The following is a 24,550-nucleotide window of genomic DNA, read 5'->3' as shown; positions in this document are numbered from 1 at the left end:
TCCATACAGCCTATAAGAATCATTGCATCACCACACTGTGTTACACTTTAAACCCTATAAACTCCTCTTTGGGCCCCTTCTGCCAAGCTGTAGGGTCTGCTCTGCCCCTTGGGCCTGTCTGCAAGCAGAGGGTGTTGTTCCATCAAAAGGGGATCACCTTCAGCAGCCACACTATTGTTTTCCAGTTGTTCAGTAACTGAGGGATCTCAAAGCTTGCTTTCATTTCAATCTCGCTCATAGTTTCCATATTCTCCAAGTCTTTTGCCAGGCAATCACATTGATGAGGCTCTCCTGTTTCATCTTCCCCAACAACCATGATCTCAGGAATGAGGCATTGGCTGTCTCAGGGTATATTCAGGGTATCACCACAGAATGAACCAACCAGGCCCCAAGGTCAGTTCCAAGCTTTCTCTTCTCACAGCATTTCAAGCTCTTTATCTGGAATACCCAGGTGTGGCCGTGCTCACAGGGGTCCGAGGATGAGGGAAGAGACGAGGATCTGACTCCATGGTTCACAAGGCTGATTTATTATTTTATGATATATTTTATATTAAACCTATACTAAAAGAATAGAAGAAAGGATTTCATCAGAAGGCTGGCTAAGAATAGAAAAGAAAGAATTATAACAAAGCTTTGTGACTGACCGAGACAGTCTGAGCCAGCTGGGCTGTGATTGGCCATTAATCAGAAACAACCCCATGAGCCCAATCCCAGATGCACCTGTTGCATTCCACAGCAGCAGATAACCATTGTTTGCATTTTGTTCCTGAGGCCTCTCAGCTTCTCAGGAGGAACGGATTTTTCAGAAAATATCATGGCTACACCCAGGGGCAGCCTGAGTGCCACCATCAGCACCCCTGGCAGCAGTGACACTGGCAGGGGGGACAGCAGCTCCAGACTGAGGGATAAAATCAACAGCAGCTCATTTCACACCCAGAGCTCCCTCCCCAGGGAACCCAGAACCTCACAGCAGCACCTGAGGCTCTCCAGGAGAGGCTGAACTTTGCAGAGGACGTTGAAAAGAGCCTTTTCATCCTCTGTCAAGAGAGGCACAACTTAAAGGAACCCAAGGGAAACCCGTGACCCCTCTCCAAATGCCAAATTAATTGACCCTGCACTCCATCTCCCTTATCAGCAGCTCCAGGGAGCTCTCCTGATCCTTCACTGCCACTCCAGGCTCTGCTGGGCGCTCAGGAGCTTCCACAGCACCCTGGAAAATGAGCAGTCAGCAGCAAATACTTCACAAATGCAATAAACCCCGTGGTTGCACCACTCCTCTTTTTATGAGATCTTTCCAATGAGCTGTTAAAATAAACTCTGGTCTTTGCATTCATATCCTATGGGTTTGTGGGGGAAAAAAAAAAAGACCCAAAATATTTTGAAACTCTGATTTTTTTTGCTTACAACTGAAGTTAAGGAAACAAGAGTGGGGAAAAAAACCAAACTTAGAACAAAATTCCCCATGGGTATCTTTGGTTTGGTTGAAACCAAACAAATTTACGCATTGAAATATTGCTACAATAACAATTGGATTTATTTTATTTACAGCTGCTTTCCACCCTGCCTTTTACAAATAGGATCTGGAGCCACAAGGCACAGAGAAAACTTCGTCACCTCTTGGGGACCAGGTTTCAGATTGGGTATCAGATTTTTACCTCCATGGAGGACTGTTATGAACACATCTGCTGAAAACCTAAAAAATGAAGCAAGGATGGGTTTTTTCAATGCCACATTCCCCAACAGGCAACCACAGTGACCTGCAGAATGGCAGGAGGGATAGTAAAACATTAAAATCAGGCTCACACAGCACTGGACACCAGTGCAGGAATAGTTTCAGTGAATCTTTGCTCAGAAAAATCACATTTGTAGAGACCTTTGAGGTCTCTGCCAGCAGAAATTACTGAGTGTATTTAAAACACGCACGGGCCATGTAGGGGTGCTGGGCAAGGCTTAAAAGGGTGGCTCTAAAATGCTTGGAAAACTCACAAATATCCTTCACATCAGAGATCAGAAAGGTTGCACAGAACACGTTGGTAAAATGAGGCTCTGATGCCACACGTGCTCTTCTGTTTATTTCTTTTTTTACTTAACAACAAAAACCACAAAATCAGCAACACCAAGGACTTCAGCCTCCTTCTCCAGCCTACAAATTACCGATATTCCACAGCAAATGTGAAAATATTTCAGGGTTAAACAAAAAGAATATGGATTCCTCATCACATATTTGACCAAATACATCCTTAATTAACTTTGTGTCTGTTCTGATATTCAGGCAAAGCTGCTCTGTCCCAGCCACCCCCTCCTCTCCCCAACCTCATCCATTGCCCAGGACAAGCTCAGCTCCTCCAGGAAAGGAGCTGGTGGCTGTTTTACTGTGCAGAACATGAAATCCTCCTGCTCCTGCCCCTTCAATGCTCTGAGAGTGCAGCTCCTCTTTATTCCAGCTGCAGGGCTTCACCCCAGGCATCCAGCAGTCAGAAGAGGCCTGAGCTCCCCAGGCTGGCTTGGTGTTTGCTGTCTGATAGAGAAATGCAGAATGAAAGTAGATTAGAAATTCAGTGGACACCCAGAGTCACCACCACAGCCAAATCCAAGGGAATAACCCAGGGCAGGACCTGCAGGATCCAGGCAGCTTCAGGCCTTTGCAAACTCACTGCCTCTGAATTTCAAATTAATGCAAATGATGCTCCCATAATTACACCAACCCCACACTGTTATTAATTTCAAACTCTGAGTGTCACAGCCTAAAAAATTCAGCAGCTGCTGGAGGAAAATGTTCAGTTCAGAAGAAATCCTGCTTATTTTAACTCCTGCTTTAGTGTCACAGACATCTTTTATGAAAAATTTTTTCTTTAGGATCTTTCCTCCTGAGAAGCTGAGAGGCCTCAGGAACAAAATGCAACCCATGGTTATCTGCTGCTGTGGAATGCAACAGGTGCATCTGGGATTGGGCTCATGTGGATGTTTCTAATTAATGGCCAATCACAGCCCAGCTGGCTCGGACAGAGAGCTGAGCCACAAGCCTTTGTTATTCATTCTTTCTTTTTCTATTCTTAGCCAGCCTTCTGATGAAATCCTTTCTTCTATTCTTTTAGTACAGTTTTAATATAATATATATCATAAAATAATAAATCAAGCCTTCTGAACCATGGAGTCAGATCCTCGTCTCTTCCCTCATCCTCAGACCCCTGTGAACACGGTCACACTTTATTTACTGCTCTAAACCAGCACACATGAAGAAAAACCAGCTGAATTACCTGAATTGCCAAGGGCTGAGGGTTGCTGCAGATTCACCAAAGCTTCCTTGGTCTCACACAGGGTCTTGGCAAGGGGGGGAGCTGCCACCAGACCCTCCAGCTCAGTCAGATCAGCCAACTGGGGATCTGAACCTGCAGCAAATTGGGGCATTTTTAAGCCTAAAGAGGCTCCTCATGGCTGCAAGAAGGAAATGTTGCCCTGGGCAGAGGGAATGCTGAGAGGATCACAAAATGATGGCGTAGAATCTGGCTGGCCTCCCCAAATTAGCATTTAATTATTATAATGACGTGCAGACTCTTCCCTACAGGTGGTCACTTAATATAAAGGTGTGAAGGGTTTGTAGGGATGGAAATTCCTCGACTTCTCTCCTGCAGAGAAGAATGTAAAAGGATGGAAACTCCTTGACCTCTCTCCACAGAGGGATAGAGGAGGCTGAAGTGGCTGCCCTGAGCTGGCACCTCAGCAAAAAAGAAATTATGTGAAAGTAAAAATTAGAATAAATGGGGGAAAGTCACTCTGCATTTGCTGTGTTAGCAAACATAGACACCCCCTGTTACCCTCTTAGCACAGAATCAGCCTCCTTAAAGCACCCCAGAGCTGGGGCACTGCCCTTACCACGCTCTTCATGCCCAGGCAGGCTGGAAAAAGCATCTTTCCTGCTGAACAGCTCCCAGAGCTGAGTCAGCTCAGGATCCTGTGGGACAAAAAGGGCTCACAAGTTAAAGAAATAGAAAAACTCCCAGAAAGGTGAGAGATGGCCCAAACCCAGACGTGTGCAGCTCACCTGCCCTTGTGGTTTCTTCTCACTGGCCAGGCTGTGCAGGGGGGGCACAGCTCCCACTGCAGCCTCTGCTTGGAGCTTGAGCTCCTCCTCTGGATTTGCAGCTCTGCTCCTCTCAGGAGGGTTCCCAAGCAGAGCTTCCAGAGCTCCCATCAACTCTGTCACCTCTTGCCATGGGGCACCTGAGGAACCCAACACAAAATTGCAATGGGATTCCCCAGAACCACCTGGAAAACCATGATTAAATCCAGAACAGCACCATGAGCAGGAGCCTTGCTTTGGAAATTTCTCAGGATGCTTCATTTTGTACAACATTTCTAAATAAATCTGTGCTCACCTGATGCCTTGAGAAGGCTGGCCTAGAACAGAGGCTGGGCAGAGCTAAAGAATAAAGCAGGGATTTATTAAAAAGCCCCAGTGGATCCACCTTGGGCAGCACAAGAGCCCAGCCAGGGCTGCACCCAAGGTGAACCAAAATGGTCCTAAAATGAACCCAAGGTGAACCAAAATGGCCCCAAAATGCACCCAAGGTGAACCAAAATGGTCCCAAAATGCTCGAGCGCTCCCGGGGTCTCTCCCTTGGATCAGTTCTGCTCCATTTGCATCTTGCAGTTCATTGTCCCATTCCAGCTTTAGCCCCTGCAGTCCCATCCTTGTTTTTCTCTCTCCAGCCCACGCTGTTTGTGCTCCTGGGCTGAGATTTGGATCATTTGTCCTTGGTGCCCAGCTGGAGCAGGAATTGTTTTGTCTCCCTGCTCTGTGCCCAGAGTTCAGCATCCCCTGATGTGAACCCAGACCCACACACTAAAGCAGCACAGAACCTGAAAAATATAAAAGCCAAAACCTGAGGCATCACACCCTTCCCGGAGCTGCCAGACCTCTCCTCTCACTGAGCTCAGGTGCAGACAGGCTGTCAGCTCTTACAGAACAATTTTTGGGCTCTCTCATGTGGATGAGTCAGGTCTTTTTTAGCCTTTTACGTGCTGCTGCTGCCCTCACACTGCACCTGTCCCTGGCTCTGCACCCTGCTCCTCTCACCTGGCTGGAAGTTGTTGTTCCACTGTCCATCCTTCAGCTCAGCACCCACTCCTGCCCAGCTCTGCTCTGCAGCTTCCTGCCCACAAATCACTTGCCTGGAGGTTTTCAGGGCTTCCCAGTCCACAGCTTGCACCGTGTCCTGTTCACAGAAAGCAGCACAAGCAGCACTGTTATATTCTGCAAACCCCAAAATCCACATTCAGCCCCTCAATAATAATGTCTTCTGCAGACTGGCCTACAGCAGAGGCTGGGCAGAGCTAAAGAATAAAGCAGGGATTTATGAAAAAGGCCTCAAAGGATCCACCTTGGGCAGCACAAGAGCCCAGCCAGGGCTGCACCCAAGATGAACCAAAATGGTCCCAAAATGCACCCAAGATGAACCAAAATGGTCCCAAAATGCACGAGCGCTCCCGGGGTCTCTCCCTTGGATCAGTTCTGCTCCATTTGCATCTTGCAGTTCATTGTCCCATTCCAGCTTTAGCCCCTGCAGTCCCATCCTTGTTTTTCTCTCTCCAGCCCACGGGGTTTGTGCTCCTGGGCTGAGATTTGGATCATTTGTCCTTGGTGCCCAGCTGGAGCAGGAATTGTTTTGTCTCCCTGCTCTGTGCCCAGAGCTCAGCATCCCCTGATGTGAACTCAGACCCACACACTAAAGCAGCACAGAACCTGAAAATATAAAAGCTAAACCTAAGGCATCAATAAAACCATAAAAAAAATATTTTATGCTAAAATAAACTATGGAAAGGAGTAATACCCATCCTTTGATGAACTTCCCCTTCAGGACAATAATTTATCTCAAGATTTTCATGGTTCCAAGGCTCCCTTCCCTGAAATGCCTCTCCCCACTGACCATGAGGCTCTGGATCCTCTGGCTGATCCCCTTGTGGAACACCAGCATGTCCATCCTGTGCTTTGCCAGCTGAGAGGCCAAGTGCAAGTTCTGATCCTCCAGTTTGTCGTAGAGGGTCCGGACACTGAAATCCTCCAGGAGCCTGGGGGTAAAGCTGTGCTCTGAAACACAGGAGGAAGGCTCTCACTCAAACACTGGACACCAGGTTATTTCAGATTATTTCCCACACAATTCACTGCCTGGCCAGAGGAATTTTGTGTTCTGTGAGGGAGGGGGATGAGGCAGGAGATGTGAGAGAAGGGCTCATTCCCTAGCGAGGGGGAGGATGACAGAGCGTTACTATCAGCTCCTAAATTGTCCAGAAATCTGCCGGGATGCTGGCAGAGCTGCTCCTGAGCTGTTCCCAGCATCACCACCTGCTGCCATCTGCTGGGCCCGGCCTCTGTTCCCGTCAGCGTCCCGAAATTCCCAGCTTATCCCAGAAAGCAAAGGAGGAGTCCCGTGCCTTCAGGGAACAGAATAACCAGCGGACGAAGCCAAGGAAAACACTTGTAAATCTTTATTTTCTTCACCTGTCACCTGAACTCGCTGCTGTTTTAAAGGGCTCGTCGAGGCTGGGGATTCACTCTCTCAGCTCCTCAGGGAAAAATCTCCATCCATCCCCATGACAGGATGGGTTAAATCCCTGGAATAAACCCAGGTGGAAAGTGTGGAAATGCACACAGCAAAGTGCCTGTGTGGCCTCCTGAGAGTGCAGGACATGCTGGGTGAGCAGGAGTCAAAATATTGCACCTGAGAGAAGAAAATGGGGAGGAAGTGGGGAAAAACACCAATGGGAGAACACCTGGGGCTGGCCCAGCACCTCACCTGCACTGGGCACTGCTCCTTTCTCTCCAGAGCCAGCATCTGCTCCAGATCCACGAGGCCCAAGCATCTCATAGAACTTGAGGCTGGGGACAATGGCAGAGCATGAAGAACACCTCATTTTTCTCAGGAAGATCAGACCTCAGCTCAAGCTGAGGATGCATTTCTTGGGTAGATTGTGTCCTAGGAGCCTGCAGAGGCTGCTCTTTACCTGTCCTTGAGGAGGACGTACTCTGGTGGGACGTGTGGCTCCCCCAGGCTCCTCCAGCGTGGCTTCCAGCTCTTCAGGGGGCTGATTTTGGGGCCAGCAGGCTGGAACACGATGGCCAGGGTGGTCAGCACCAGCACGAGGGAGCCCAGGATGAAGAGGATTGCTGGGGGAGACAGGAGGGAGGGCAAGAAGTGAGAAACACAAAAAAATATTCAGCACCTTTCCTACTCATTTCACTTCTGCTTCTTCGGGGAGAACCTGGGGCAGGTGCATGAGGAGCAAAGTGTTTCAGGACTGAAGGATCCGGTTTATACATTTTATAGATAAAATAATATATAATTATATATTATTATTATATATTGTATAGATTAAATATATTTAAATATATAAAATAGATTAATATATATAACATATTGTATTATATTATATTACATTACATTATATTACATTATATTATATTACATTATATTACATTATATTAGACTACATTACATTATATTATATTATGCTTTATATACATTATATGCTCTATATATTATATGCTCTATATATTATATATAATATATAATTAGATTATATATTATGTAAATATATATTATAAATGCAAATATAAACATAATAATAGGAATATAAATATAAAATATAAACATATAAATAGGAATATGACAATAAGTATAAATATGACTATAAATATATATTATATATATTTTATAGAGTCAGGATCATGCTTTCACACCACACTTTCATTTCTGCTGTTTCCTGGTCTCCCCCTGAAGGACTGGTGTGTGCACAGCTCTCACACCCGCACCTGCCTTGGAGCACAGACCTTACCTGACCTCATGTTTAGCTTTTAGCCAGCTTGGGAATGATGGATTTCATTTCAGCTGGGTTTATCATGGAAATACACTGTCATTTTCTGCTTTCCAGCCAAGGAAAACAAAGCCCTGGATGACCTGAACTCTTCAAACAGAGCATGGGGAGAAGCACAACTGCTCCTTCCCTCTCTCCCCAGCTCAGCTCCTGCACAGGCAGGCCCTTGGCCAGACAGCAGCGAAATTTGGGAAGCTCCACAGCAGCAAGGAATTAAAGCTGACAGAGCAGTGCTTTGGTGGCATTTCCAAAGAAAATTCTTGTTTAAACACACTTGAAGAGGACAAGAAACGTTGTGGGTGAGGATGGGGGTTGAAGGTATCTCAGAGCTTTGGCTGGACCTGTGATAGCAGCCCAGTTGGGAGCCAAGTTCAGATCCTGCTGCTTCCAAACGCCGTGTCTGGCCAGCTGGAACAGGGAGGAGGGCTGGAAGGACGCGTCCCTGGGGTCACAGCTCACGTTGGCTTCCCTCACTGTCACAATCAGGAAGCGTTCCTGAACGGAGCTGTCCCTGAAAACAAATGTCCCAGGCTCCAGGAACACATGGGCAAACCTGGAAGGGAGAAGTGAGAAAACGTTGCCACAACAGGTCAGGCCTGGATAATAAATGACATAAACTCTCAAGACATTCACACAAGGCTAATTCCCCTTTATTAATAAACCCGTTGCTTTATATACTCCACTACAGGTGGACCTGATTGGTCCTTTAATTAAAACACCACTGGCTAATTAAGAAACCACCCTTTGGTAAACAACCTTATGGGCAAAACAGGTTATTACAAAACACCAGGTGCAGATTGTTTAGAATTCTTTCTCTCCCTAAAGCTTCCCAGGCTGATTCTGGGAAATCTCATCTAGCTTCTCTCTCTGACCAGGGAGCTGCTGCCACAAGGAAGGTGCCAGCTGATCCAAGCCTCCTTCAGGCTCCATCTGTGAGGGTGGTTCAACACAGCCAAATTTGGCATTTTCACCCCCAAGGAGCTGCTGATTCTGTCAAAAACTCACTCTCAGGTTGCCCACAGTAGGTATTACCAGGAGATGTTGAGCTGGGTCTCCCGGATCAGGTGGTCCAGCCTTCGGAAGGGTCCGAAATCCCAGCCAGGGTTGTTGTTGTAGAGATGCTGCTTCTGGTACACGGGGTAATGGCTGAAGGCACGCTCTGGGATGGAGCAGGACAGGGACAGCAGCTCTGAGCCACCTCAGCTGGGAAAGCTGGCACTGGGCTGGCAGAGAGCTGGGGCACTGCTTTTATAGCAGCTCATTTCTATAGTCAGCTCATTTAATTGAGTTTAATTACTGCCCCACAAACATTTATGCTGTCTGTCACAGACATGTTCTATGAAAAATCCTTTCCTTAGGATTGTTCCTCCTGAGAAGCTGAGAGGCCTCAGGAACAAAATGCAAACAATGGTTATCTGCTGCTGTGGAATGCAACAGGTGCATCTGGGATTGGGCTCATGTGGTTGTTTCTAATTAATGGCCAATCACAGCCCAGCTGTGTCTGTCTTTGGTCAGACACAGGATTTTATTATCATTCCATTCTCTCCTTTCTTTTCAAGCCTTCTGATGAAATCCTTTCTTCTATTATTTTAGTATAGTTTTAATATAATATATATCATAAAATAATAAATCAAGCTTTCTAAACATGGAGTCAGATCCTCGTCTCTTCGCTCTTCCTGGGACCCCTGCAAACACCACCACAGCTGTCTAACACAGGCTCAATTTTATCTCACTCTACAGAAACCCAGTCAGAAAAGTGAAAACCTGCAGGTAAGGCCCTGGCAGAGCCCAGACTGCAGTTCTGGGAGCCAGGAGGAGGAGGGATGGATCCATGCAGGGTGCCCAGCACAGAGCCACTGCTCTGAAAGGGTCTGGACACACAAATGTGCTCAGCCCCAGCCACACTCACCCTGGGAATTGATGCTGAGCTGGAAAAGGATCGTGTCCCCTGCTTCCAGACACACCACTGGGTTAGGGATGAGGGGCAAGGCCTGGCTCTCTCTGGGGGAACTCCTCTGGGCTCTGCGCCCTTTCTGCAGCAGCTGATCCGAGGAAAAATCTCCTGCCACAGGCAAGAGGAGAAACCAGAATGAACTGCAAAGTGAGCAGCATGTGACAACACCCGACCCTTGGCAAGGAAGAATTATTTATTTTGTATCTGTGGGCAGTTTCAGATCACAAAGCCAAATCCATGCACCTGCCAACAGATTTGCCTCCAAATGGAGTTTCTTTCTAGTTCCTTGGAAATCCAAAGTCCTGCAATCTCTATCTGAGCCCTTCCTGGGGAGTTACCCATGCAGCCAGTGAATTCCCCACTGTTTACTCCGAGACAGAGCAAGAATTTTTTCTAAATAGTTTGGAGCATCTAATAATGAATTTCCTCTTTGCCAGCACGGGAGGAAATGGCTGTGCCATTGTCCAGTGGCTGTGCCAGCATGGGAGGAAATGGCTGTGCCATTGTCCAGTGGCTGTGCCAGCATGGGAGGAAATGGCTGTGCCATTGTCCAGTGGCTGTGCCATTGTCCAGTGGCTGTGCCAGCATGGGAGGAAATGGCTGTGCCATTGTCCAGTGGCTGTGCCATTGTCCAGTGGCTGTGCCAGCATGGGAGGAAATGGCTGTGCCATTGTCCAGTGGCTGTGCCAGCACAGGAGGAAATGGATGGCTTGGTGTGGCTGGAATTTGGGTTCTCTCTCAAGCCTTACCCATGAGAAACGCATCCAGAACTTCTGTGCTGGAGACAATGAAACCCAGCACTCCCTGGGGACTGAACAGAACCAAATGCACCCTCTGGCTGCCCTGCACGTGCTCATCAGGGCCCAGAACGTTTGAAATCTCCTGTGAGAAGCAGAGAGAACTCTGATTCAATCAACCCTGGTTTGTGGTCAACCTTCAGTGCAGCTGTAAGAGGCTGCTCTAGGAGTTTTTCACCGATATCTCAGGAATTGCTGTTTCTCTGTAATGCAGCAACCTTAACCTCCCCTGGAGGAGTTCCTTCAGCCCACTGTGGTTTCTGGGCTCTCCCAGACCTGCACATTTAGAGAGCAATCCCTCCCTCCACACCTACCCTCACTTGGCCCTCATCCATCCTCAGCAGCAGCTCCCCGTGGGTGCCAAAGGCCAGGGAGATGCGTGGGGCTCTCAGCAGGCACAGCTGGTCACAGAGCTCCTCAGCAGAGATGTACTGCTTGCAGTGGCATCTGAAAAAGGGACAAATCCTTGGTCAGGCCTGTTCCCTCAGCAAAGGGCTGAAACAGGGCCCCAGTCTCTCACAGGGTGGATGATCCTACTCTGTGTCCATGGGGAAAAGGATGGAGCAAACTCTCTGTCCACCTCATCAGCACTGTGCCTGCCCTTCAGGGCCAAAATGTGGCACCCTACCAGCAGTGCTTGGTTAGCAGAGACCATCTTCAGTCCTGTGACAGAGCACTACGCCCCTCGGCAAAGCTCAGCTCCAGGAAAAGACTTGAAAAAATCAGAATATGATTTTGACACACCAGATTTAGCCTGGAGAAAAGGAGGCTCAGGGGTGCCCTCATCACCCTGCACAGCTCCTGAAAGGTGCCTGTGCTCAGCTGGGGCTGGGCTCTTTCTCCAGGAACTGACACAACCAGAGCACACAGCCTCGAGCTGCACAAGGGAAATACAGGCTGGATAGCAGGAAAAAGTATTTTCCAGCAAGGGTGATAAAGTTCTGGAATGTTCTGCCCAGGGAGGTGGTGCAGTCCCCATCCCTGGGTGTGTTTAACAAAGCCTGGATGTGGCTCTGGGTGCCAGGGTTGAGTTGAGGTGTTTGGGTGTCCTAGGATGACTTTATGATGCTCATATCATCCCCATTTTTCTGTTTAGCCCAGAAATAAGTTTTTCACCTCTAAGACTGGTTCTGGGAGAGAAGAGGGGGGAAGAAGAAGCACCCAGTTTGTTTTCAGAAACTGCACTCACTCCTCCACATTCCTGCTCCTGGACTGTGCTGTCTGCAGATGGACAGACAGCAGGACAGAGCTCTCCTTTGCTCTTAGTTTTTAGCTAGCTGAGTGTGGTGGTTTCAGCTTGAAACCAGGCAGAAACACCAATTTTGTGTAGTGATTTTGGATCACCAATTTGAGATTTTCCCCATTTTAAGATTTTCCCAACCAATCTGCTGATGAGTTGGGTGGGTTTCAGTGGTGGCCAATCACCCATCCACTCACTTCCTGCTGTGAGATAGGAAGATAGGATGAGGAGAAAGGCAAAACAGGCTCAAAACTTTAAAAGGATATAAAGAAAATTTTATTAATGGTAACTAAAAGGAAAAAAAGTAGTAAGAATGGAAACAAACCCTTCAGAACACTTCTCTTCCCCCCGTGACTGAGGTGTGTCCAGCTTCTCAGTGGTTCAACAGACTGTCAGTTACACAAAAAGCTTTTGCATCACTTCCCTAAATTCCTCCCATGTCAAACTGTAACTGAAGCACAGAGATTCCCTCGCCTTTTCCTTCTTTTCCTTGCTTTCTAGAAAAACAAAAACCCTGTAAACGTTTCCTCCCAGATTTGCCCTAAACCAAGACACAGTGCTGGGTTGGACTCTGTGATGGTGAAGGTCCCTTCCTGGTGGTTCTGTGGTGGTTCTGTGGTGATTGTGTGGTGGTTCTGTGGCGGTTCTGTGGTGGTTGTATGGCAGTTGTGTGGTGGTTCTATGGTGGTTCTGTGGTGGTTCTATGGTGGTTCTGTGGCGGTTCTATGGTGGCTGTGTGGTGGTTCTGTGGTGGCTGTGTGGCGGTTCTGTGGTGGTTCTGTGGTGGTGATTGTGTGGCGGTTCTGTGGTGGCTGTGTGGTGGTTCTGTGGCGGTTCTGTGGGTGGTGGCTGTGTGGCGGTTCTATGGTGGTTCTATGGTGGTTCTGTGGCGGTTCTGTGGTGGTTCTGTGGCGGTTCTGTGGCGGTTCTGTGGTGACTCACATGCCCAGCTCTGCGTGGAGCTCCCCTCCGGCCGGCCCGCAGGCAGGGGCGCAGTCGTGGTGCTCAGGGGCGGCGCAGCGGCGCGTGGACGCCAGCCGGACCTGCCCGGGGGCACACAGCTCGTCCACCTGCAGAAAACACACCCAGACAGGCCCCAGGGCTGCAGCTTCCAGGCCTCAGCTGAGCTGCAGCATCCCTAAAGCTCTCCTTGTCCCCACTGCTGCACTTCAGACATTCCACGTAAAGGCAACCCAACATTCCACATAGAGGCAACCCAACTTTCCATGTAAAGGCAACCCAACATTTAATGTAAAGGCAATCCAACATTCCACGTAAAGGCAACCCAACATTCCACACAAAGGCAATCCAAGTTTCCATGTAAAGGCAGTCCAACATTCCAGGTAAGGGCAACCCAACATTCCACATAAAGGCAATCCAGCATTCCACACAAAGACAATCCAACATTCCACATCAAGGCAGCCCAACATTCCACACAAAGGCAACCCAACATTCTGTGTAAAAGCAATCCAGCATTCCACATAAGGACAACCCAACACTCCACATCAAGGCAATGCAACATTCCACATCAAGGCAATCCAGCATTCCACATCGAGGCAATCCAGCATTCCACATCAAGGCAGTCCAACCAGGAAAGCATGAAGAAAACACACTGTGGGGATTTTTGAAGGAATTTTGAATGAGTTAGAGCTGGGAGCTCTGAGTTTTTAGATGATGTGATTTATTTTGCTTATCTTCTCCATAGGCAGGAAGGACATCTTCACTGCATGGTTCAGAAGGTCACAAGACCTTTAGTTATAAGACCTTTTAAGGATTTATTAACCAATAAAACACTGCCAACAAGGATATTTATGTTTTTGACCCAATCCTTAAATATTTTGTCTTATGGACCCATACTACAGTGTAAGCTTTCTTAGCCAATCATGTTATGGCACACAAACCCACAGTGCTGCATTCTAAACTCCTTGTTTACCCTTGTATCTACTTTTATTTTTTCTATATCCCAAACTCCAAAACTCTGAATTTTCTTCCTCTTAACTCAACGTGTCTCTGCTTTAAACTATAAATCCACATTCTCACTTCTACCACCTAAGTTTGGAAGCCTTTTCCAAGGTTCCAGATCAAACCCTGTGTTTAATTCTAAGCTTTGGCTTGCAGGCCAAAGTTCTGAGAATTCCCTGCATTTTGGAATCCAACAGCACACAACAATTTCACCTCCCACCCCCTCATGAGGTTCTAGTTTTCTTCAGCTGTAAGAAAATATTTGAAAGAACCAGGGTATAATTTTGACACTCTGGATTGCCATGGAAACCATGCCAGGAGTGGGGTTTGGAATACAGAAGTTCATTCAAAAAGGAGAAAAAAGTGGCATCATGCAAGTTACAAACAAGGACTGGGTTTAGTGTCTCCCTGCCCATGGCAGCTCTAAAGAAGAACTTCATATTAAAGGAGGTTTAAATTCCTGGATCTGTCATCCATGTACTGTGCTGCTCCCACTGCCCTGGCATGGAAGGATCCTTTGCTTCCATCCCTTGGGAATTTAAATTTAACCTCACAAGATCCTGGAAAAGAAAACCTCCCACAACAAAAGGCCAATAAAGCATCTGAAATATTTGCTTGGCTTAGCTTAAGGCCTGAACACTCCCCTCTCCTGCACATCACACAACAATTTTGGTTTGGAGCCCGATTTTACCTGAGGTTGGCAATCCTGGTCGCTGTTGCTGTCAGGGTCTTTCTTGCCTCTCTCATCATAATAAACATAACCTGCCTGGCAGATGCAGGAGGCATCTGACTGCTGGAAAGCCCTGTTCATCCCATGGCAGGTACAGCTGATGGCACCTGGGAGAGGAGGTGGGATTCAGAGAGGGAATGCAGCCTGGAACAAGCGTGCTGGCTGGGAAGGAGCAGCTCCTGTGCCCAGAACTCTTTATCAAATCTCACTGCTCATTTCAGTGATGCTGCTGGAGCCTGTGCCCCTCTTCCAAGGCAGAGCTGAGCCACAGGACAGGCAGCTGGGGTGTAGGAGTGACAGGGGGTAGGATGGTCAGGATGGACAGGGATGAGAGATCTCTGCAGCCAGGGCTGGAATTTGGGGTTTATTGCATTTATTGCAAAGGGCCTGGGTGCAGGGCCCTGCTGGGAGCTGCCAGGCACAGCTCAGAGCAGGACTGAGAGAAGAGAGGGGGAGAGAGGATGAGAGGGGGAGAGAATAAAAGGGGTAAGAGAGCGAGGTTCCCATTACAATACCATAAATCTTCTTCTGTGTTGAATATTCTAATTCTCACTAACCAATCTAGTACAAGATACAAATCCTATAGCATTTACATACAGCCTATAAGAATCATTACATTACCATCCTGTGTTACATTTTAAACCCTAAAAACTCCTCTTTGGGCCCCTTCTGCCAAGCTGTAGGGTCTGCTCTGCCCCTTGGGCCTGTCTGCAAGCAGAGGGTGTTGTTCCATCAAAAGGGGATCACCTTCAGCAGCCACACCATTGTTTTCCAGTTGTTCAGTAACTGAGGGATCTCAGAGCTTGCTTTCATTTCAATCTCACTCATAGTTTCCATATTCTCCAAGTCTTTTGCCAGACAATCATATTGATAAGGCTTTCCTGTTTCATCTTCCCCAACACTGGGGCCAGCCTGCACCAACACAGCATGAGAGCATCTCCTGCAGCAGCCATTCAGCCAGAGATGCAGACAGGCCCAGCTGCTCGTTGGCAGCAGGGTTTTGACAATCCCTCCACTGATTTGTAGAATAAAGGCCTGGATGGGGTAAGGACCCAGCTAGCGAGGGCTGCCAAGCCCCTCTCTTGTGCCCCAACAGCCTCAAATCCACCTGATTTGAAATACTGGGCAGTGCTGCACACACACTAAATGAGGAATAAGCATTCCTTACTTTTCCAGTTTCCACCCAGCCTTATCCCACTTTATCATGCCCTCAGTGCCCCATTTTGGCTCAAAAGCACCCCTAGATTTAACACAATCCCCCCAAATCCTGGCTAAAGTGATCTTGGTGAAACTCCACTGCTTTCAAAGCAATGATAGAGCAAGAATTAGTAGAGCTGCTCAGCTCTCCTTTCCTTTAAGGAGATCCAATCCCCTTGGGTAAGGTTGGAATTGGAATCCTCCTCCTGGGTGGCACAGGGGAAGAGCAGCTGGGCATGGGCAGCACCCCCAGCTGCAGGAGGACCCCAGGGCTTGTGGAACATCAGGGAACACCAGAGGGGAAAATCCCATTCCCACACAAAAGCTCACCTGGCTGAGAGGAAGAAGAGCTGCCACAGGGGAAGCAGGCAGCCTGGGCAGGGAGGTGGTTGAAGGTGCCAGCAGGACAGGCCTGGCAGTCCCCTGGGTGCTTGGCAAAGCTGCTGCTCCCGTGGGTGCCCGGGGGACAGGGCAGCGGGGCAGGGGACAGGGCAGGGCAGTAGTGGCCACGGGGACAAGGCTGCTGGTGGTAGCTGTCACTGCCTGGAGAAAAGGGTGGCATGAGGGACCCCAGAAAGAGCTGGGAGAGAGGCAGAGAGCACCTGCTTGTCCCAGTGATCCATCTACACACGTCTCTCTATACACAGACACGAGTCTATAGAAACACACACATGTGCAGAGCAGCTTTTTTCAGTCTAATTCATATTTAAATATAATTCTCAGTTTTTCCTTCCCCCAGCTCTTCCACTGGCTAAATCCAGTGGCAAACCCACGTGACAGCCCACACCAGGCTTTTATAACTGCAGAGCATTGAGAGCTTTGCCCACACAGAACTCAAAACTCCCTGCTCCCAATTTAAGCTGCTATTTCTTGCCCCACTCCCCCGTGGCAGCTGAATTTACCTGGTGGGCAGGTGAAGCCAGCTGGGCAGGGCTGGCAGGGCTCTGAGATCAGGGGCTCGCTGCGGAAGGTCCCTGCAGCACAAGCTCTGCAGAATCTCTCAGCTGAGCCCCTCAGGCCAGGCAGGCTGAGGGCCATGTGCCCTCCTGCACAGGGCACGGGCTGGGCACTGCCTGGGGGGCAGTAGAATGGGAACACACACCTGGCAGCCAAAACAGAGCAGGGAAAGGGGGAAAAAATCTCTGAAAATGATTCCAGGATTCAGTGATCAGTGAAAAACCAAGGAAAAACTAAAAGTGGTTCTTATCTGATTCCATAAGCCAGGACATCCCTCTGGGTGCCCTGGATGGCTCCAGCCCCTGCCTGGGGGCTCAGAGACCTTGGCACAGAGCCCAGGATACCTGTGCCTTTGATTTTCACCCATGGAGCAAATTACCACCTTTATATGAAGAATTACAAGTCAAGAGAGTTTAAACAGAATAATAGCTAGTTTGTCACTGGGTGGAAAGTAAATTTTTGGGGTTTTAGAATGGGGGCTCGGGGTCCCAAGATGGAGGAACTTGGGCATGCCCTGTTCTTCTTCTTTCTTCTTCCTGGCCTCCATTTTCTGGGTGATGTTGGCACTTTTGGATTGGTTTAAGGTAGAAGCTCACTGTCTAACATAGGTGATAGGTATTGGGAAGTTATGGTAAATAATGTACACGTAGCTTTTAGTATAAAGGACAACATCACCCTGAGGGTGGACAGTGTGCCTCTGACTGACCTGCTGGACGTTATAGATAATAAATAATAACAACCTTGAAAACTACAGCCAAGGAATCTTCTCCAGCTGCTGGGCTGGGAAAAGAGACTTGTACATATCTCGGGGTCACCCTGACCAGCAGAAGTCCCAAGAATTCCAAGCTGAGCAGAAACTAAAAATCCCTCTCCCAGTCTCCAAAATCCCAGTCCCAGTCCCCAGTTCCACAAAATCCCTTTGCTTTTGCAGCATGCACAAAGAATGTGGTTTAGGTTGGGTCCCAGGCTCAATTCCCAGTATTGGGGTTGGAGGCTGGCAGCCCCAAGCCCCAGGTACTCACAGCTGCTCGGGGCTGCTGTAAGTCCAGGATCCCTCAGGGCAGTGGAAGCCAGCAGGACACAGGGGGGGCTCTCCTGTCACAGCAGCACAGTAAGAGCCAGGCCTGCAGGGCTTGGGAGTTATTGATCCTGGGGGAGAAACAGGGAATGGCATTGGTGTGACATCCCCCAAACAGGAAAATCTGTGTTTGGGAGGCAAGGAGGCGTGACTGTGCTCACAGGGGTCTGGGGATGAGGGAAGAGACAAGGATCTGACTCCATGTTTCAGAAGGCTGATTTATTATTTTATGATATATATTACATTAAAACTATACTAAAAGAATAGAAGAAAGGATTTCATCAGAAGTCTGGCTAAGAATAGAAAAAGAAAGAATGATAACAAAGGTTTGTGGCTCGGACAGAGAGTCCGAGCCAGCTGGGCTGTGATTGGCCATTAATTAGAAACAACCACATGAGCCCAATCCCAAATGCACCTGTTGCATTCCACAGCAGCAGATAACCATTGTTTGCATTTTGTTCCTGAGGCCTCTCAGCTTCTCAGGAAGAAAAATCCTAAGGAAAGGATTTTTCATAAAAGATGCCTGTGACAAGGAGGCTTTTCCATAAACTCTCTGTGCTTTCTACAGCTCCCAAAAGGGCACAGAACTCTTGGGAACCAGTTTATTATTTAGCATGGTATGCTGGCACCTCAGTGCCCAGCCCTGCATGAAAATATCTCCTACTTTTCCAAGCCCAGACCATTTCCTTGGCAACCTCAGCTAAACAAAAGCAGGGAGGGCTGGGAGGGATCATGGCCTGAGAGAATGGAATAAGAGTCCCTCTAATTCCTGTCACTGTCACATTTTCTGGAAAAATCCCCTTCGCCAGGATTTCTTCCCCTGGGAAGATGAGATGCCTCAGAGAAAAAGGAAAACCAATATTATCTCATTTTTCTCCCCTGTGTTTTGCTGCTTTGGAATGTGGTCTGGAAATTGTTTATCCAACAGCTGCTTGTTTGATTGGTTTCATGTGAATTGTTTTGACTTAATGACCAATCACAGGCCAGCTGTGTCAGGACTCTGGCAGCAGTCATGAGTTTTCATGATCATTCTTGTTAAGCCTTCTTTTCTCTATTCTTTAGTATAGGTTTAGTTTAGCATAATAGAATATGATATGATATAATATATCATGATATAATATGATATGATGTAATATGATGTAATATGATGTAATATAATGTAATATAATATAATATAATATAATATAATATAATATAATATGTGATATATCATAATATATCATAATATAATGTAATGTAATGTAATATAATATAATATATCATAAGATAATAAATTAGCCTTCCAAGAACATGGAATCAGATTCTGAATTCCTCATGCATCCTGCAGACCCAGCAAATACCACAGATTCCCTGCTGACCCCTCATTTAGGCTCAGGAAATCAGGAAATAAGGCAAACAAAGGTGGTGTTACCTGCTGGGCACTCATAGCCAGGTTTGCAAGGGATTCCCTGGGTGTTGGGGAGCCCTGTCTGGGCTGGATCCGGGCAGTGATACCCAGGAGAGCAGGGATCACACTCTTCCAAGGATTTGGCACCAGGCTGGGCCCTGGAAGTGCCAGCTGGGCAGAGGAAAGTGTCCCCTTTGCCAGGGCACCAGTACCCAGGGGGACAGGGATAGTCCTCAAAGCTGGTCAGGCCTGTGAGGAAAGAGAAGGGAGTGAGGAAAGGGAAAGGAACAAAAGGAAAAGGAAAAAGGAAAGGAAAAAGAAAAAAAAGGAGAAGAAGGGAAAGGGAAAGGAAAAGGAAAAAGGAAAGGAAAAGGAAAAAAAAGGAGAAGGAGGGAAAGGAAAAGGAAAAGGGAAAGGAAAAGGAAAAAAAAGGAGAAGAAGGGTAAGGAAAAGGAAAAGGAAAAAGGAAAGGAAAAGGAAAAAAAAGGAGAAGGAAAAAAAAGGAGAAGGAGGAAAGGGGAAAGGAAAAGGAAAAGGAGCTGGGTGGCCAAGGGGAAATTTGGAGAAAGGCTCTTAGGTGGCTGTGAGCAGGAATTGTCCCTCCCTTTCCCTAGCTTGTCCTGGGGAATTTTGTCACCCAGAGGTGGGGAAATGGAGGGGATTTTGTCACCCAGAGGAGGGAAAAGGAGGGGATTTTGGCACCCAGAGGAGGGAAAAGGAGGGGATTTTGGCACCCAGGGGTAGGAAAGGGAAGCAATTTTGTCACAGAGGAGTGGGAAAGGGATGGAATTTTGTAATCCAGAGGCGGGAAAGGGAGGGAATTTATTAACCCAGAGGAGGGAAAAGGGCTGGCTTTGCCCCACACTCACCTGGCAGGGGACAGTGGTAGCCAGGAGGGCAGGGCTGGCACTCTGCCAGGCTCCGTGCCCCCAGGTGCCCACGGAAGGTGTGGGGAGGGCACTCCTGAGGGGCCAGGACACTGCTCTGGGCACTGCCATTGCTCCCGAAGCAGTAGTGGCCCAAAGGGCACGGGTGGGCCTCGGAATCCCCTGAAAAACAGAAAAAAGAGGATTTAAGGAGTGTCCCCAGTGCCATTGGAACTCTGCTCTGTGTCCTCCCAGCCCCTCCTCTGCCAGGTGGCACCCAGGGATGTCACTGGGTTAACAGGTCCCTGCCTCTTTTCTCTCACAATTCCACATCTGACATCCCAGCCATGCTCTGGGATGGGGGGAAATGGATGGAAAACGGGGCAGGATTGGGTAAAATGGGGGGAAAGGGGGATGGGATGGGATGGGATGGGATGGGATGGGGGAAAAATGAGTCAAAATTGGGGAAAATTTGGGAAAATGGGGCTGGAATAGGGGAAAATGGGATGAGATTGGGAAAAATGGAATAAAAAGGGTCTGGGATAGGTGAAAAACTGGGAAAAGTGGGGGAAAAGGGGCTGGATTTGAAGCCTTCAGCTTGTGATGGTTGACCTAGAGCAGAGGCTGGACAGAGCTAAAGAATAAAGCAGGGATTTATTCAAGGGCCTCCGTGGATGCAACTGGGGCAGCACAAGAGCCCAACCTGGGCTGCACCCAAGGTGAACCAAAATGGTCACAAAATGCACCCAAGATGAACCAAAATGGTCCCAAGATGAACCCAAATGGTCCCAAAATGCACGAGTGCTCCCGGGGTCTCTCCCTTGGATCAGTTCTGCTCCATTTGCATCTTGCAGTTCATTGTCCCATTCCAGCTTTAGCCCCTGCAGTCCCATCCTTGTTTTTCTCTCTCCAGCCCACGGGGTTTGTGCTCCTGGGCTGAGATTTGGATCATTTGTCCTTGGTGCCCAGCTGGAGCAGGAATTGTTTTATGTCCCTGCTCTGTGCCCAGAGCTCAGCATCCCCTGATGTGAGCCCAGACCCACACACTAAAGCAGCACAGAACCTGAAAAATAGAAAAGCTAAACCTGAGGCATCAGAATGGAGGAAAATGGGGCTGGGAAATCAGGGATACACACAAGTGTCCCAAAAAGCAGCTGCCATCACCCAAACCTGCTTTGCACCAGCGGCCTGGAGGGCAGGGCAGGCAATCCTCCCTCCTGCCAGCCCCGGGGAGAGCCCTCAGAGTGTTGGCAGGACAAGGGGTGGGCACCTCAGAGCCCTCCAGGCAGTAGTGACCTAAAAATGGATGAAAAAGAGAGAAAAGTAAAACATGCAAACCCTCCGGTGGCAAAAACAACCGAGCCAGACTCTGCTGTTGCTGTGAAATGAATTTTTACAGGTGTTGGGAAACCAGGAGCCTTCAAACCCTTCTGGACTGGCAGCAAATTCCAGGTGACCTTTTGGCTTTCTGCTGCCCTGCATGGCCAGAGGGAGCCCAGGCCCATCTGCAGCAGCCCTGGAGCTGCAGAGGAAAACTCCCCCCTTGTGCAGGATCCCTGCTCCAGCAGAGCCACAGCTGGCACTGCAGGAGGGCTGAGCCCCCATGGGATGGGGCTGTGCCACCCCCTGACACACAGGGGACAGGGCATGGGCTGACCCTGGCAGGGTTGGTTTGTTTGTTTGTTTGCACTATTACAGTTGTAGTTTTTAGTTTCCCTAGTAAAGAACTGTTATTCCTGCTCCCATATCTTTGCCTGAGAGCCTTTAATTTTCAAAATTATAACAATGCAGAGGGAGGGTATTTACATTTTCCATTTCAGGGGAGGCTCCTGCCTTCCTTTGCAGACATCTTTTCAAACCCTCACCTACCTGCAGGACACAGCCCTGCACACTCCTGTTTATTTTGGGTTTTTTATGATGATTTTCTTCCCTAATAAAGAACTGTTATTCCTACCCCCATATCTTTGCCCGAGAGCTCCCTAATTTCAAAATTATAATAATTCAGAGGGAGGGGATTTGCATTTTCCATTTCAGGGGGGGCTCCTGCCTTCCTTAGCAGTCTGTTCCAAGCAAGACCCTCACCTACCTGCAGGACACAGCCCTGCACACACCTGGCCCCAGCGGCACCCGGCCAGGAAGCGCCAGGAGAAGGGGAGGCCTTGGGGAGCAGCCTGAGAGCTCCCAGCCAGGCAGAAATATCCTGCAGCACATTTCCCTTCCAGCTTGCCGTGCCTGCAGCAGAGAGGAAAACAAGAGTTTGTGTGTTCCGAGCTGCTGCTGGTGGTTCGGTGCAAAAGCAGAGCATTGACTGGGAATTCTGCGAGGTTTGCAATGAAAAATAACTTCTGATAAGAGAGAGAAAATAGGCACATTTTCCACTTAAAAAAACCCCATGTAGATGGACTAGCTTCTGCTTTGAAACTTCTATTTTTTTAACATATATTACTATATTCTAAAACTTTAAATTCTAAGTTTTCTACTATTATTACACACTTCTATTCAAATGATAAACTCATCATTTTAGTTCTATTATTCAGTTTTGGAAGCTCTTTCTATGGTTTCAGGTTAAATGTAGTGTTCTCTTGAGGGTTAGTGTTTGTGAGCACAAAATTCTCAGTATTCTCACTGGGGTTCCAACAGATGATTAAAGTGAACCAGTTCAAATTCCATGAACAAGGCACACTGCTGCAGATGGAGTTGTGGGTGACTTTCCACTGGGCTGAACTTTCTGCATTACTCCCGTGATTTCATAAATTTGAAAACAGCCAAAATGGAGAGAACAAATGCCACCCACACCTCTTGCAGGTGCTTCTTTGTAGCACAACAACGATGCCAGATTGCTTCTGCCTCCCAGGATTCCCAGATCCAGTGCCTCTGTACCCAGCTCTGTGGCTAAGCTTGTATTTCTTTTCTTTGAGTGAGAGAAATGCAGGAGAGGAGCCGGGAAGAACTTTCCCAGCACGAAACAAGGATGTCCAACAGCTCCAGAGGAAGGGGAAAAATGCCAGGGTGAACTGAATCCTAACCTGCAGTAGTGGCCAGGGAGGCAAGGCAGGCATTCCTTCTCATTCCAGAGGCCAGTCACGTTTCCAGGAGTGAAGGTGCCCTCAGGACAGGTGAGAGGAACTCGTGTCCCTAAAAGGAGAGCACAGATGCAAAAATAAACTTCATTAAGAGTGTTGAGGTGTGACAAGGCTCTCAAAATCTAACAGGTGACTCTCAGGTGGCCTCTGTGCCACACTGGCTCATTGCCACCTCCTCACCCCCTGGCCTGGGGGAGACACTCGGGATTGCACATCCTGGGGTCACAGGCAGGCACAGGACACCTGAGCCCCCGGCAGGTGCCAGAGTACCTGGGGGACAGTAGGAATGAGGTGGGCAGCGCCTGGGGTCCCCTGCCACCTTCTCCTGGCAGTAGAATCCTCTCTGGCACGGGATGCAGGAGGCAGAGCCCGGGGCTGGCTGGTACTGCCCGGCTGGGCACGGCCTGGGCAGGGCTGAGCCTGACCCACAGAAGTGACCCTGGCAGGACACAGAAGGGAGAGCATTTCATGGAGAGGGTGACGCCTTCCTGGGCTACCTAAAAACAGAGGCCAGGCAAAATTAAGGGAATAAAAACAGTTCTATTTATTGAAGGGCCTTCAGGTACATTTAGGGCAGATAAAACCCACCCAAAAATGAACAATGGGTCACAGGTTTCACACTTTTATAAGCTTGGTCCATTTGCATTTTGGGGGTGAATCTGCCAATTCCAGCTGCAGCTGATGAAGTCATTGACCCCAAGTTTGCTGCCCCCAACTCCCTTTTGTTCCCATCTCTGGGGCCTGAGGCAGTGAGGTGTCCTTGATTGCCAGGCCTGGAGAGGAATTGTTGTGTCTGCCCCAAATGGGGAAGCAGCAGCTCCCACTGTGTGTGGAGTTCAGAGTTCTACACTAAAGAACTGCAGGATTGCAAATAGATGGAAAATACAAAAGCCAAAATCCTAAGGCATCATTCCTCCTGACAAGGCCTCTATGTTGTCAAGTGTCTATTCGAGATATCTGCTGATAGTTTCTAACAGCACCAAATCTCTAACAACAGTAAATATCTGCCAAAGTTAGGGGCTGTATAAACCCCCGAATCACCCAAATTCTGTGTGGATATGATCAATGTTTCAGTCAGCTGTGGGTGACCCTTTGCCACTGTGGGACACTCAGAGTATGGGGATTTTTGAAGGAATTTTGAATGAGTTAGAGATGGGACCTCTGAGTTTTCAGATGATGTGACTTATTTTTCTTATCTTCTCCATAGGCAGGAAGAGTGAGTTCGGCTCACATCTTCACTGCATGGTTCAGAAGGTCACAAGACCTTTAGTTACAAGACCTTTTAAGGATTTATTGACCAATAAAACACTGCCAACCAGGATATTTATGTTTTTGACCCAATCCTTAAATATTTTGTCTTATGGACTCATGCTACAGAGTAAGTTTTCTTAGCCAATCATGTTATGATACACAAACCTATAATTCTA

The 24,550-nt window shown here is 48.2% G+C and overlaps 1 protein-coding gene and 1 long non-coding RNA gene across 2 annotated transcripts; both read right to left on the bottom strand.

Annotated features, from left to right (window-relative positions):
* Nucleotides 1-2,050: 2,050 nt before the first annotated feature.
* LOC139600908 (uncharacterized) lies at nucleotides 2,051-19,886 on the bottom strand. The gene is made up of 19 exons (XM_071449490.1): nucleotides 19,199-19,886; nucleotides 17,732-17,858; nucleotides 16,655-16,854; nucleotides 16,083-16,295; nucleotides 14,517-14,662; nucleotides 12,806-12,933; nucleotides 10,938-11,070; nucleotides 10,576-10,708; nucleotides 9,782-9,934; nucleotides 8,905-9,031; nucleotides 8,214-8,425; nucleotides 7,003-7,165; nucleotides 6,795-6,877; nucleotides 5,928-6,088; nucleotides 5,078-5,216; nucleotides 4,043-4,221; nucleotides 3,874-3,952; nucleotides 3,258-3,389; nucleotides 2,051-2,518 (listed from the first exon to the last, which is right to left on the bottom strand). Exons 3-19 carry the CDS (start codon nucleotides 16,788-16,790, stop codon nucleotides 2,475-2,477), a joined length of 2,361 nt encoding a protein of 786 aa, XP_071305591.1. The 5' UTR covers nucleotides 16,791-16,854; nucleotides 17,732-17,858; nucleotides 19,199-19,886; the 3' UTR covers nucleotides 2,051-2,474.
* A 456-nt stretch (nucleotides 19,887-20,342) lies between these two features.
* On the bottom strand, nucleotides 20,343-23,551 carry LOC139600913 (uncharacterized). Its single transcript, XR_011682710.1, has 4 exons — nucleotides 23,394-23,551; nucleotides 23,067-23,175; nucleotides 22,127-22,272; nucleotides 20,343-21,336 (listed from the first exon to the last, which is right to left on the bottom strand). It is a non-coding gene; the product is annotated as an uncharacterized lncRNA (long non-coding RNA).
* Between the last annotated feature and the right edge of the window lie 999 nt (nucleotides 23,552-24,550).

The sequence above is a fragment of the Agelaius tricolor genome, unplaced genomic scaffold, assembly GCF_023055355.1.
Source record: "Agelaius tricolor isolate 1412-34295 unplaced genomic scaffold, bAgeTri1.0.p SCAF_29, whole genome shotgun sequence".
NCBI classification, from domain to species: domain Eukaryota; kingdom Metazoa; phylum Chordata; class Aves; order Passeriformes; family Icteridae; genus Agelaius; species Agelaius tricolor.
Note: the sequence above shows the minus strand (reverse complement) of the source record. Positions and strands in the feature narration are given on the sequence as shown.

Excerpts from the sequence above, each read along its gene's own strand:
- LOC139600908 (XM_071449490.1), bottom strand. The coding sequence starts at position 16,790 with ATGGCCCTCAGCCTGCCTGGCCTGAGGGGCTCAGCTGAGAGATTCTGC. Across the intron at positions 9,032-9,781 it reads GCTCAGCATCAATTCCCAGG|AGCGTGCCTTCAGCCATTAC; the intron begins GTGAGTGTGGCT and ends GCTCCATCCCAG. Across the intron at positions 6,089-6,794 it reads AGGAGCAGTGCCCAGTGCAG|AGCACAGCTTTACCCCCAGG; the intron begins GTGAGGTGCTGG and ends CCTGTGTTTCAG.